Source organism: Osmerus mordax, chromosome 22 (assembly GCF_038355195.1).
Source record: "Osmerus mordax isolate fOsmMor3 chromosome 22, fOsmMor3.pri, whole genome shotgun sequence".
In the NCBI taxonomy this organism is placed as follows: Eukaryota; Metazoa; Chordata; class Actinopteri; order Osmeriformes; family Osmeridae; genus Osmerus; species Osmerus mordax.
In genome coordinates, this window is record NC_090071.1 from 12228455 (window position 1) to 12242903 (window position 14449).

Here is a 14449-nt window from a genome sequence, read left to right on the forward strand (position 1 = left end):
ACTTAAAGATGACAGTTCTGGGTTGTGCCTGTCCTCTGTTGGGTAATTTTCTGTCTCCTGAGAAAAATCTCTTCCTATTCTATTTACAGTTGCAATTTGTTCTTCTTTAATTGTTAGAACATTCTCTGCTTTCACTTTTGAATATAATTTCCAACCACACACCTGTAGCTCTAATATCAGTCCTTATTGTATTTATTTTGTAAATTAGTGGTGACTTTTGACAAGGTGGTATGTAAGCATGTCTAGGGCTGTGGTTTGGGACTGCTTTCTGCTCCGAGGTACGGTGTTCATTTTAGGACATCCTCAGAGCTCAGACTCAATTCTCATTCTCAAACGAAAAGGCGTCAGGTCTCAGACCAAAAGTCGTCAGACTCAGGCTGAATGACAGAGGTTTTTCTGACGCTGTGTGGTTTGACGTCGTTTTGACTGAGAATTACAGAGGTTTTTCTGATGCCCTTTGGTTTGACGGCGTTTTGTCTGAGAATGACAGAGGTTTTTCTGACGCTGTTTGGTTTGACGCCGTTTTGTCTGAGAATGACAAAGGTTTTTCTGAGACTGAAGCCGTTTCGCCTGAGTCTGACCACTTTTGGTCTGAGACCTGATGCCTTTTCGTTTGAGAATGAGAATTGAGTCTGAGCTCTGAGGATGTCCTAAAATGAACACCATAGAGAGGACATTTTCACGTATGTTACTCCAATTACACTCAGTGAATTAATGGTGGCTTTTGGGGCAGGCTTGGGGTTGGGGCTTGAAGGCTAGGACTGATTCTGCGGGGATAGAGGTAGGAGACAGTGTCTCTCTGGGAATAAGAGAATGATTGGGTCAGGGGCTCAGGGATTAATCCATTATCTGTCCAGCACTGGCCACCTCAAACTGCCTCTGCATGGCCACGGTATGTGTGTGTAGTCAGTGTTGGGTGTGTGCCTTTCTCTCTTCTCTAATCCACTCCTTACCCAGCTTGCCAACTATTCATCTCTGCAAACACATGTATCGCCCTGGTGACACAAGCATTGCAACACACTAGCAATGAGATTAACTTACAAGCAGCCATCTTTGTCCACACATGGAATGTTCCAGTCACAGGTGCTTAGTGTTATTCCTGCCATGTTACATCAATCTGGACCTCAAAAATTAGATTAGTTTATTTGTGTTAGTTGGTTTATACTTGTATTTACTTTGTTATTGTTCATAGTGTGTTTTATTATGAATGCATAAGGATCCCTACTTCTGTAGCAGTAATCATTATTATTATCCTCTTCTTTGGCCAAGACCAAGACCAACGACAAAACAAAAATAAACAAAAACATAACAATTTCAATAAATATACTCATTGTTTTAAGGTCACTGTTTGGAGGTTGTAGATGAATATGTGAAGTGAGTTTCCTCTTCATCTTCTTATTGCAGAGCCCACACAAGTGCAGTGTGGGAAACCAATCTCTCCTTTGGAGGTCAGCAGCCCCATCCAATCAGACGAGGAGTACCTGAGCCCCTTGGAAGAGGTGATGGAGGCGGGGCCTCCGAGTAAACATGTTACCTTCAGAGAACCACTCTCCTTCCAGGTAATCACCACATTTAATAAAAAAACAGGAGAACCTCGTTGTTGCTATGCAAGTTCACAAACCCCATCTCTCAAAATAGTAGTCCAAAATATATAAAGGAAAACGTTGTTGTCCGTCACATGTTGGTCTGTGATTGGCTAGGTGTCTCTGACCAACCAGGTGGTGACTGAGGGTCAGGAGGTCACCATGACGGTCAAAGTCAGAGGTCAACCCAAACCCGTCATCTACTGGTACGAATACACACATCCCACGGCATCTCTAATTCTCTTGCCCTTCTTTCGTCCTTGATGCTCACATCTCAAAAGTGATATTGTTTGTGTGCGCAGGTGTGTGCATTTGTAAACGTGTGTCTGTATACAGTGTATGCTGCTGTGTGCGTGTTGCAAACGTCTCGATGATGAATGTCCTGCTCCGTCCGGTGAAGGTTGAGGGACAAGGTCACTCTGAAGACGGCCGGACGCTTCGTCATTCAGGAGACGGAGGACAACGGCGATAGCTCCACCAGCGAGATGAAAATCACCTCGGCTCAGCGCTCAGACGCAGGGCCATACATCTGCAAGATCAGCAACGAGTACGGAACCAAGCAGTGCGAAGCGAGGCTGGAAGTCAAAGGTGAACAGCGAGAAATTGATTGTGCCTGATTTCAAATAGATTTACACACGGAAATATTTGATCTATATTTGAGCTTAGACATGTTCAGACTTTTATTTGTCAATTTAAATTGACAAATGTATTGAAGGGTACAGTGCAAGATATTTCTGCTGTTATAAATTCTAGTTCCAGGTTGATAAAATGATCTGGCATACTCATGATGACAATCGATTTTAGCGAGGCAGTACACTCCCTCAGACTGAGACTCTGACCAAAGAAACAGCTTCACTAAAGCCGAACAACAACAAAATAACGACAGTACATACCTAAGAATACTGTACATAAGTATCCTTAGACTTGAGTCTTTTTTATATGGAAGTTAATGTTTTTTTGTTTCAACTTAAATGTTCCCTATGAGGGCAATAACATACAAGGTGGCAGTACAACATCAGTTATACAGTACACTTATCCCCTCATCTCCACCCCCTAGTCTGGAGTCTTTTAAGTAATTGATCTGTTTGTCTGCCCTATCCCCCATCCCCCTCCCTCTCAGTCCACACGGTCCAGATGGTGTTAGCCATCACCCAGCAGGTCCGTGACGTGTCAGTGAAGGCGGGAGAGTCGGCCATGTTTGAGTGTCACATGACTGGGCCCCAGGATGTGGAGGTGGACTGGCTGGCCAATGGGAAGCTGATCCAGCCAGCGCTTCTCAACTGCAAGATGCACTTCGATGGGAAGAGGTGGGTTTACCTTTTGACATAGAGCATATCTCAATGTTTAAAGGTGTTGCCTTACCTTGGCATAAAACCACACACACTTAGAATAAGTAGAAATACAATTTTAAAAATGGATTAATCCATGGTGTTGTCATTGTCCGACAGGTGTCGACTGCTGCTTAACTCAGTACATGAGGATGATAGTGGGACCTACACGTGTAAACTGAGTACAGTTAAAGGTACAGTAAAAGTGACATCAACTGTGATTCTGAATTTGACATTTTGAGGTGGAACATAATGTTAATCATACCAACAATTTGTCGAAGTAATCTCTCTAGTCCGCCGTCCTGCTTAATTTGGAGTTCTTTGAGAGTCTGTCTGAATTATGTGCTCCTTGAAAAGGGGTTTCCCGTGGTGTGAAGGGGTTACCTGATGTTGATGCTCAGACTGCCTTTCTTTTCCATCCCAGAGGAGTTGACCTCCAGCGGCACCCTCAAGGTCACACCCTCCAGAGAGCCCATGTTCACCAGAAAGCTGGACATCCTAGAGGTCATCGAGGGTCGCACAGCTCGGTTTGACTGCAAGGTCAGCGGGATGCCACCACCCAAGGTCACCTGGAACCACTTTGGTGAGAGCAAAACACCTCAAACCTTTCACCTTACAGTTTTTTACAAATCGTTCTTGCTGTGGTTTCTTACACCAGAGTCCTCGAATAGTTGCCTCAAACTTTCTCTTTGATGATTCCGTTGTAATTCTGTGCATACTTCATTGATGCCTCTGAGACACCTTCCATTTTTGAACTCCTACTTTTCTACCTTGTCTTTGTGCTTTGTCTTTGTCCATTCTTCCATTACTCTTCATAACCTTTCCTTCATCCCTCATTCAGAGAACCTGGTGGAGGAGAGTGAGAACGTGCGCATCCTGCAGGAGGGTGGGCGTCACTCGCTGGTCATCGCTCACGTGACCAGTGACACCGAAGGTTTCTACACAGCCATCGCCCGGAACGTCCACGGGAAAGCGGACTGCGCTGCCGAACTCTACATGCAGGAGCCGAGACAGGCCATCTCCTTGCACATGTACGACATCTTCTCCCAGCTGACGATCCCCAATGCACCACCCCCTTCCTTTTGCTTCTGAACTAGACTGGTTGAGTGGTGAGCTTCAGTGAGCTCGGATAAAAACAGAGAAATGAAGAGAGCGAGGTTTTAGAGATAAGAGGCATTGCTCAGTTAGCCTCATACTATCAGGCACCCTGTTGAGCCGCCTGTGTAGCAGAATGACATCAAAGCATCATTGCTGCACATGCAAGGCTCGATTTTAACGGCTTTGATTACTGAAAAGGGATTTATGCAGTAGCAGGTGACAAAGTGACTTCCTCTTGTCCTTGTTCCTCCTCCTTCTTCCTTCCGGTCCTTCTCTCGTTCTCCTCTCTCCTCTCACGCCTTCGGTCCCCTCCCTCTGTCAGGGCCAAGCTGGAGAAGATGCCATCCATCCCAGAAGAGCCCGAGGTCCTGGAGAGCGAGGTGGAGAAGAGGACCATGCCAGACTTTGTCAAACCCCTGTCTGACCTGGAGGTGATTGAGGGGAAGGAGGCTGTTCTAAGGTGCAAGGTAGCGGGCCTGCCCTACCCTACCATCGCCTGGTACCACAACGGCAAACGCATCGACAGCACAGAGGAGCGCAAAATTACCCAGTGTAAGGGGAACCGCAACGTCCCTCCTTTCTGACCCTGCTCCTTCCTTCTCTCTATTTTAATGTCTCTCTCTCTCTCCAACTCATTCGATTTCACCATCTCCCTCTCTCTGCTGCATCCCTCACTCCCTCTCTTTTCATCCTCCAGACAGGGATGTCCACAGTCTGGTGATCAGGAGTGTGTGTCACGCCCACAGTGGCGTCTACAAGAGCGTCATTTCTAACAAACTGGGCAAGGCTGCGTGCTACGCACACCTGTACATAACAGGTACAGTGTTGTGAAAGACATTTTGGGCCTACGTACAATGATTGTGTTTTAGGAGAAGTTTACAGTTGGTTGAGAAGCTTGATACAATGATTGTTGATTCAACTCATTTGGTAGAGATGCCACCTGTAGTTTTATGACACCTAACTAGGAGACGTGAAGTCTAAGAGACGGGAAGTCTGGGTGACCTGGGAGAGTTCTTGACCTGGGGGGAAGAGACAGTTGGTCTGAAGACAATGTGGATTCAACTGTATTGTTCTAAGGATTTAACCAATGACAGAAGAGATTTGGTATAGTTGCATGTCTCTCAAAAACTTCCACGACAGTATATCACTTCCTGCTATCTTTCTTGTTTGCTATTAGAACAGGCTGCATATTTCGTTGGCCTCTATGGTGATTTTCATCTTAATATTTCTGTTGATTTTGTGGTGGTGTGATTTTGATGTCACAGTGACATCGCTATTCCCATTCTGTACCTAGACAAACTAGTTACTGCTTATAGCGCGTGTCAAATGGCTCAAACTTTTGTTCCTCATTTTCAGATATTGTTCCTGACCCCCCTGACGGGCCACCAGTGGTAGAGTCCATTACAGGGAAGACTATAACACTGAGCTGGAAGAGACCAAAGAGACTTGATCCGTCTATAGGTACATAGTAGGCTATATACTTCTGCTAATCAGATATTTACAGTGTTTACACAGGTGTCCTAATGTTGCTGAGAATTGCTTTGGCCCTCAGTCTTCCTCTACAGGGTTCCATCGTTGGTTTTCAGTCTTCCACCTGCTACTGACAACTTCTCATAAATCCCTCTTCAGTAATCTACCCCATCAAAAAACTAAGAATTTCATGGCGTTATTTATATTATGGATCGAGTCACTGTAAACTAATTGACTTTCTTAATGTTGCAGTACAAAGAGCACAACATCTATTATCATATTAACCTGGCTCTGAAAAGGCTAAATAAACAAATGACAGGATACAGATAGCAGACAATTTTATTCAGCCTAAATGGACATTATTGTCTCCTATTGATATGCTATAACTATAAACATAGTATTGATAACTGATTATGGAGCTATACCAACCTGTATGCTTCCAGACTCCAGTTCCCTGCTCTATGCTGTGCAGCAGCAGGCTCTGGGCTCTATCCAGTGGACCCTCATTGCCTCCAACCTGAGAGAGACCAGCTACACCGTCTCCTCGCTATCCAAGGGTGTCCGCTACGCCTTCCGGGTCCTGACCGCCACCTCCAAGGTCCTCAGCAAGCCCTCACCCTCCACAGACCTGGTTCAGCTCATGGACAGAGGTGTGTGGCACTATTGTATAGCATTATTGTTAATAAGATGTGGAATCCTAATTTACTGTCTCTTTATCTTAAATGGAAATCAATGTTTAACTGAAATAAAAACGATCGAATTAATGCAGGATAGAGGTAGTTGTGGTTTCGTGGGACTGTAGGTCTAGTTTCCATTCATTCCCGTCTCTCATTGGTCACCATCAGGTCCTTACCTGAGAAAATCGCCAATCATCATGGACAAACCAGATATAGTGTATGTGGTGGAGAACCAATCAGTGACCATCACCCTAACGCTGAACCATGTCCACGCAGTGGTCACCTGGAAAAGGTCAGTAATCTTGTGGACGGATTTTTCTTCCAGAAGATTCTTTTAAAAGTCCTTTACAAGCAAAGCCTTTGTTGAAATGTTATACAATTGCTAGATATAGTAGTAGATATAGTAGTTTAGACTATTTAGATCTTCCTCAGAAAGTTTCATAGGGGGTAGTACCGTATAGAAAATCCAGAAATATACTTTAAATCATAGAACTTTATTTATCTAGACAGTTAATTTTGAACAATCCATTCCAGTCTAATTAGGCTTATGACGTCTGTATCCTCTCCAGGCGTGGGGTGGTGTTGCTGAATAAGCCAGGGATGTATGAGATGAGCATGCCTGATGACGACCAGCACTCTCTCAAGATCCAACGGGTCAGGAGTGCAGACACCGGCCAGTTGGTCATCACGGCTGCCAACCAGTTTGGCAGCGACCTCTGCACCCTCCAGCTGGCTATGGCAGGTGAGCTCATAGGTCATAGGTCACAGGTCCTAGGTCATCGGCCATTGGTCAGTGTTCCAAGCCACACATCTTAGAATATGAACACATCTCACAAGTCATTGTTAGTTTACATTTACATTTAGTCATTTAGCAGACGCTCTTATCCAGAGCGACTTACAGTAAGTACAGGGACATTCCCCCCGAGGCAAGTAGGGTGAAGTGCCTTGCCCAAGGACACAACGTCATTTTGCACGGCCGGGAATCGAACTGGCAACCTTCAGATTACGATGTTGTAATTAATGAGTTTTATTGAAGAACTGGAAGTAGGATGGATGTAGTTGTTAAGCAAATACCGATCCATGACATTATCCAGTAGAATACTCTAAAAGTGTCCAGTTTGAGATGTAGTGACTGAAGAAAGAAAGATTGACTTTTTCCTTTGTCCTCCTAGTGCCTCCCAAGTTTGAAACCATCATGGAGGATCTGGACGTCCATGTGGGAGAAACGTCTCGCTTTGCAGTGGTGGTGGAGGGAAAGCCTGACCCTGACATCCTCTGGTACAAGGTAGGCTAGTACTTCCTTTTCACAATCTTGACTTCCTAGGGTTTCTGGACATATTACTTTAATCCACGTAGACCAAAATAAATTGTTTTAAACGATTGCCAGAAAAATCTAAAAGAAAAGTCACATTTCCCTTCAGAGGACCTGATTGGTTGATGGTTGTTTGTTTCCAGGACGATGTACTCCTATCAGAGAGCAGCCATTTCACCTTTGTGTACGACGATGCAGAGTGTTCCGTGGTGGTTCTGAACGCCAGACAAGAAGACTCTGGGGTGTACACGTGTACAGCTAAGAACCTGGCTGGATCCATATCCTGCAAGGCAGAACTCACAGTACACACAGGTCAGAGACCCACCCTTAAACACTGGTCCCTGCATTAATTATGTCAAATATGTTTGGCTTTTGTTTTTTGTTACCAGAAATTAGATATTGATAAATATATGTACATATATAATATTTATTTCATATGTATACATATTTAAGAACATTTATGAGATACTTAATCATTATTAAAAAATTTAATATTTTTTACTTGGACCTTCGTTCAGTCAGAAAAACTCTGACACACGTCCATAACTCTGTAACAACTACAGCAGTCCACGGTTCACTTTCTTGGTTTGAGATGTTGTCAAATGTCCCTGTACTTACTGTAAGTCGCTCTGGATAAGAGTTTCTGCTAAATGACTAAATGTCAAAACATGATGATTCAGTTTAAATCTCTGTGAAGCCTAACTGTTCATCATATTCTAATCACTGAATACTCAACTGTTTGCTGCCAGTAATAGGAGTTTGAGGTGGATTTGATGTGTTTGTCCTTGTATTATGTTGGCCTCATCTAGTTTTAATTGGAAATCACACATCCGAGTTTGCAGCATATGGGTGGGATCACACAGGGGGTCTGACACTGTGAAACCATCTGTTGATCTAGACACACACATGTACACACACACTTGTAAACACACACACACCAAACCTCTCTCTCCTCTCCTCAGAGAGGAAAAAAGTAGTGGAGCCAGTGGAGGACGAGGCGACCATCCTGAGGAAAATGAGGAGACTGACTGATTACTACAACATCCACAAGGAGATAGGCCGGTGAGTCACACGCACTGCAACACGGACAAATGGAGGCTTTTCAATCCAGTTTAACACTTTGTTACTTCGCTCCTGTGGATTTTGTCTGATGGTCAACACTGGGCAACGTACTCCAGTGAAACTAGTCCTGATGATGACATCAATATGCAACCAGCTCCTTTAAAACTAGTCATAATAATGTCATCACTATGCAACCTGGTTCTACTAATGAAACAATGAGACTGGATCATCACTGTGCGCCTGCCTGCATCCCAAGGGGGGCCTTCTCCTATGTGAAGAGGGTGGTCCAGAAGAAAGGAAAGTCCGAGTTTGCCGCCAAGTTCATCTCGGCTCGGGCCAAGCGGAAGGCGTCTGCCCTCGGGGAGCTGAGCTTGCTGTCAGACCTGGACCACCAGAGGATCCTCTACTTCCACGACGCCTTCGAGAAGAAGAACATGGTCATCATCATCACAGAGCTGTATCCTTACCTGGGTGTGTCATCCTCACTGGGGGTGTGGACATGGAGCGTGGACACTCGAAGTGGCTAGTGATATGCTTCCAGTACAGTTCCCTCTTGATAGAGACATAGCAGGGGCTTACACCCTCCATGTTGTCTCTCTGTGCGTGGTGAGTACAGAGCAGAAAGCCTAATGTCTATGCTGCTCCCCTCCAGGCATCAATGATCCGAAAGCCTGCTTCTCTCTCTGACTCATCCCAGAGTGACAGGATGAACAGAGAAGCTAGCGTGTGGGAGTTCTCCTAGTTTAGTATTCATCCCCTGTTCAGCCACCCACCTCTAGGACTGAGCTATAGGGTTTTCGTGCGTGTTCACATATCGCTGGCAGGGTCACTTTGATGTGTGCGAGTGTGTGTGCGTGGGGGCATGTGTGTGTGTGCGCACATGTGTTTGTGTGTGTTTTTTCACCTCCGTCTCTAATAAATACTCAATCGCCATGAAAGGTTACTCTTTATGATCCTTAACTGGTGTGTGAAGTTGCCAGGAGGAACTGCTGGAGAGGCTGAGCAAGAAAACCTCAGTAATGGAGTCTGAGGTGGGTTCATTTCAAACTATGATTAAGCGTTGGCATTATGGAATGGATTTTAGTGTCTGGATTTACAAATGATCACAGAAATCCATTTCAATCCACATTTAGTTAATAGCTTTTCTGAAAGTGTGCGTGTTTGTATGTGTGTGTGTGTGTGTGTGTCTGTTGCAGATCCGGTCCTGTATCCACCAGGTGCTGGACGGTCTCAGCTATCTCCATCAGAAAGACATTGCTCATCTGGACATCAAGGTACATCTGTGTTCTATCTGGCTCAGTCATGGTTAGGGTTATGGTCAGTTAGGCTAAACAGATTGTTTGTCGATTTATGTCTGTTTGATTTCTTCCCTCCTTTTTCTCTACCTGTCCCACCTCTCTCTCACTTCCTCCTTTCTCCAACTGCATCCCTCCATCTCCACCTCTCCAGCCTGAGAACATACTGATGGCAGAATCTGCCAGCGACCAGATCCGCCTGTGTGACTTTGGCAACGCCACAAGACTGGAGGCCAGCGAGACCCACTACTGCAAGTATGGCACGCCCGAATTCGTTGCCCCGGAGATTGTTAACCAAACGCCTGTCTCCAAGGCAACAGACATCTGGTGAGCCACCTGGTAACACAGAGGGATGGGGGGCTTGGAGGGGGATTGGAGGGAGGCGAGGGGGGGGGGAGGGCGGTTGGAGCCTTTGATCATTTTTGTGATGAATCATTGTGCCTCCTTCTCTCCTTCAGCTCTCTGAATCTAAAACAGTCTCTCTTCCCCCGGTCTCCTCTCTCTCCTCATTCTCTTTCTCTCTCCTCCTCAATCCCCTACGTTCTCTTTCTCCTTATTCTCTCTTTCGTACACCCTTTCTCTCTCTCTCTCTGTCCCTCTTTCTCTCTTTGTTTCTCCATCTCTTCTAGGCCTGTTGGGGTGATCACTTATCTCTGGTGAGTGTTATAACAACAATACAAAACCAAGTGAATTAAACATGAACATACATTTAAAATGACAGACATTTTACCAAACAGGTACCAACAACCATCCCCTGTGTGCCATACAGAAATATGTATCTCAGTATGAGAATAAAACCATAACTATGTACAGATAGTAGTATCCTGTAGTTCTGACACTGGGATCAGTGAATCCAACATTTTAAACAGAATCCATTCGTCTAGCAATGTTCTACGTGACAATGCCACAAAACACGCCAGGCACCTATCATTCACCATAGACCAAGCTTTGAAAAATGCCTGTCTTCCTGCAGCCTGACAGGCGTGTCTCCATTCGCTGGTGAGAATGACCGGAGCACAGTGCTGAACATCAGGAGCTTCAACGTGGCGTTTGAAGAGAGCATGTTCAGCGGCCTGTGCAGGGATGCCAAGGGCTTCGTCATCAAGCTGCTCGTGTCTGACAGCCTGTGAGTGGAAGACTGCTGCAGCTGGGCTCACAGGCTTTTAGCTAGCACTACTGGCTACAAATCTTTTTGACACAATCTAATGTAATGTAGGTTGGTTGTATAATTCATTGAATGATTGGTTGATACATTATTGACTGACTGACTTAATGGTTTCCTGATTGATTGGATTCCTGGTTGATTTTGTGAATATACATTTATTGTTTGAATTATAATTTTTTCTCAGGAGGCCTACTGCTACAGAATGCCTTCGACATCCCTGGTTCAAGGTTGGTAGAGGAAGTTTGAAACAAAATGAAGCCATGTCTGTTGGATTGTATTTGCACTTCAAGGAAGATGTAAATTGAAAAATGTTGGATCAATATGCTTCAATCTAGTCCTGTTTTTTTTTTTTACCCAGTCCACCAACAACAAGAGTATCCACACAGCCATGCTAAAGCAAGTACAGTGTCGTCGACGGTGGCAGGTACATTACGGAAAAAAAAGATGTATTATTTTTATATCAGTGGCTTCTTTTTTTGTACACTCATTCATCTGTTCTCGTTCTGTTGTCTTCCACTCCTTCTCCCCAGCGCTCTCTTATTAGCTACAAGTCAAAGATGGTAATGCGCACCATCCCAGAGTTGCTCAACGATTCGTCAAGCCACATCTCCATTGCCGTGCCCCGCCACCTCAAGGAGGGCTCGCCTCCGCCCTCCTCGTCCTCTGACTCCGATGAAGACGTGGACGAGCTGCCCTTCATCCCCATGCCCCTGTCCATGGTCTTCTCTGGCTCCCGCGTCTCCCTCAACGAGTTACCCGGGGACGATGACCTCTCCTCTGCCGGACGCTCCAACGGGACAATAGAGGGGGCAGGGTTAGCCCGGAAAAAAGACGAGGAGCCTATCCCGGCGGCCATAAATGATGGTGGCAGTGTGAGAGGCAGGACGAGGAAGAGGATCCCAACCAGGGAGGAAGAGGAGGAGGGGGCGTCTTCGGAAGAGGAGAAGATGGAGGCGAAGACGAGGAAAGTCCCCTTAAAGAAGGGATCGAGCGTGGAGACGGACAAGTCGGAAAGCAAGTCGAGGAGGCGGACGATGAGAAGAGGCAGCTCGGCAGACTCCGCCCTGCTGCTCCACATCGAGCCAGAGGAGGGCGCTGTGGAGGCGGACGCCAACCCAGCAGGCCAGAAGAATCTGAAGAAGGCCGTGTCCATGGAGCTGCCAGGCCGCAGCCCCAGCCCGGGGACAGCCAGGCTCAGCCAGGAGGACTACGCCTTGAAACTGGAGCTGATGAGGCAGAGGCTTCTGAGGGGAGGGAACGCCGACAAGAAGATGAGCGGACTCCGAGGGCCGCTGTTCGAAACGCTCGGGATGGACGATGAGAAGCAGACCAGCTCGCTCGACCGGAACCTGAGGAGATCCAGGTCGGGTCAAGCCGCGGGAGCGCCACTCACCAGGGCTGCGTCCTCCGACGGCACTCTGGAGGACACGCCAAAGACCAAAGTGTTCAGGAAAAGTACATCATTCACCCTGGGGGACTCAGAGCCCATGCCCCTGCACCGGCGCTTCGGACGCCCGTTAGAGATCCCCTCAGCAGGGCAGAGCAGTGGGACTACTGGGGCCGCTATGAAGCTCCAGGAGGCCACCTCCATGTCAGCCATGACAGAGCAAACCAAGCTGGAGTCCAGACCAGCATCTCCAAGAGGGCCCCCTCCCTCCACCCTGCCTGGCCCAGAGAGAAAAGACCAACAGGCAGGAGAGGAGACTAGACCGCAGGAGACGGACAGAAGCCAGGAGGACATCGCAGGAGATGAAAGCACTGAGAGAGGGACCAAAGTCACAGAGCAAAGAAGAGGAAGTGTTAGAGAACCGCAGAGGGCTCCTTCCCAAGAGAGGTCTCCCTCTGTGTTAGCTCCCATCGTCGTCATAGAGGAAGAGGACCATAAGGAAGACCATAACGACAAAAAGGAGATCAAAACGAGTCAAAATGATAAGAAAACGAGCAAGGGTTCCCCTTCCGGCTCGGCGAAAGAAAGGAAAACGTCAGCTTACGCTGACACCATGCAGGCCATCGTTGTGCCCTCCGGTAAACGATCTGACGTCCATGCTCCCTCCGGCATCCTCACACCCTCACCCTCCAAACCCTCTGACACCCCATTGTCCCATGAGCATCCTGCTGTCTTTGCCAAGGTGGCGATCATCAGCGAACGCAGCCCTAGTGTCTCCTCCAACGTTTCCTCCTCCTCCACCGCGGTGCCGGACCGCCCCACCACGCCCCGCCAGCCCCTCCTCAGGACCGACATCAAGGACATAGACTCAGAGGAGGTGTTCGAGGCCCGATTCAAGAAGCGCGAGTCGTCGCTAACCCGTGGCCTGCGCAGACTGACCAGGGCTAAGTCGGAGGAGAAGTCATCCCCAGTGCTGGGGCGGAAGGCCGGGGAAGGCGGAGAAGAGGTGTACCGTCCAGGGGCCCTGGGGGCCCCTCTGGAGATGGTGTCCGTTGGACTCCAAGAGAAGTCCAAGTCTGTGCAGGACTTGAGGGAGGTCGAGAAGGACCCGGGACTTGGCCTGATTGGACGGTTCTCCATGAGGGCCAAGAGGACGTCGTCTGTAGATAAAAAGGTCAGTTGATGACAGCCTGTTGTTCCGCTGGTCCTTGTAATAGTTACGATGAGGTCATGATGATGATGCTTGATGAGATTGATGCTTATTCATCAAAGATGTGACCCGCTCGCTGTATAAGCTAGGCCATGGCGAAACCTAACATCTCCAACTGAACTGATTTTACAGGAGGAGAAAACCAAAGAGGAGAAGATCAAGGAAGAGAAACTGAAGGAGGTTGTGGAGCCCTCTGCCAGCAAACGCAGAGTGACCTGGGCTATTGGGCGCAGCAAGTCTCTGGACACAAAGGACCTTGACAGTGGCCAGACAATCAGGCAACAGGAGGAGAGAGATTGCCGGAAGGTGGATGACTCGTCTGTCTCCGCCATGAGGCGAAAATTTGAGTCCAAGGTGGCGAGTATTTCCTCCAAGATCAGGACCCAGTCAGAAGAAAGGAAGGAGAGGAAAGAAGAAAAGGAGAAAGAGAAAAGGAAAGAACAGCTTGGGGCACGTTTAGAAGAAGACACCAGCAAAGAGCAGGTAGAGAAAGATCTTAAGAAGATCAGTGATTCGCCTGTCCTGGCCATGAGACGGAAGTTCGAGAACAAGATGGCTGTAATCTCGACCAAGATGAGGAGCCAGTCAGAGGAGAGGAAGGGTGGTGAGATGGAGGGAGGGAAAATGGAGGGGAAGAAAACTCCCCTGTTCTCGCGTCATCGCCATTCCCATTCCGAGGGTGGCGGTTTGAGGGGTATTGGCATCCCGGAGAATGAGCTGGCCAAACAGACGGGCATGGAGGCGTCCAGGGAATCCGTCAACTCCACGACAAGCAACCAGTCTGAGAAGGTCGCCTCCCACACCCCAGAGGTCGACCGGAGGTCACGCTGGGACAGGTGGGCAAAGGGATGGAGGGAAGGAG

The 14449-nt window shown here is 47.4% G+C and overlaps 1 protein-coding gene across 4 annotated transcripts in view; it reads left to right on the top strand.

Moving 5' to 3' along the window:
* The window catches only part of spega (striated muscle enriched protein kinase a), a 48088-nt gene that overhangs the window by 23587 nt on the left and 10052 nt on the right, over positions 1-14449 (top strand). For all 4 annotated transcript variants that reach the window (XM_067260490.1, XM_067260489.1, XM_067260492.1 and 1 more), the window contains 26 exons: positions 1405-1559; positions 1701-1789; positions 1984-2171; positions 2704-2890; positions 3032-3105; positions 3336-3494; positions 3753-3942; positions 4332-4561; positions 4707-4826; positions 5366-5470; positions 5923-6129; positions 6325-6448; positions 6726-6898; positions 7329-7441; positions 7612-7780; positions 8431-8530; positions 8787-8987; positions 9504-9561; positions 9727-9804; positions 9980-10152; positions 10455-10481; positions 10799-10951; positions 11175-11217; positions 11349-11414; positions 11521-13551; positions 13720-14423. In XM_067260490.1, the coding sequence (XP_067116591.1) occupies positions 1405-1559; positions 1701-1789; positions 1984-2171; positions 2704-2890; positions 3032-3105; positions 3336-3494; positions 3753-3942; positions 4332-4561; positions 4707-4826; positions 5366-5470; positions 5923-6129; positions 6325-6448; positions 6726-6898; positions 7329-7441; positions 7612-7780; positions 8431-8530; positions 8787-8987; positions 9504-9561; positions 9727-9804; positions 9980-10152; positions 10455-10481; positions 10799-10951; positions 11175-11217; positions 11349-11414; positions 11521-13551; positions 13720-14423 (5917 nt within the window). The remainder of the gene's footprint in view (positions 1-1404; positions 1560-1700; positions 1790-1983; positions 2172-2703; positions 2891-3031; positions 3106-3335; positions 3495-3752; positions 3943-4331; positions 4562-4706; positions 4827-5365; positions 5471-5922; positions 6130-6324; positions 6449-6725; positions 6899-7328; positions 7442-7611; positions 7781-8430; positions 8531-8786; positions 8988-9503; positions 9562-9726; positions 9805-9979; positions 10153-10454; positions 10482-10798; positions 10952-11174; positions 11218-11348; positions 11415-11520; positions 13552-13719; positions 14424-14449) is intronic.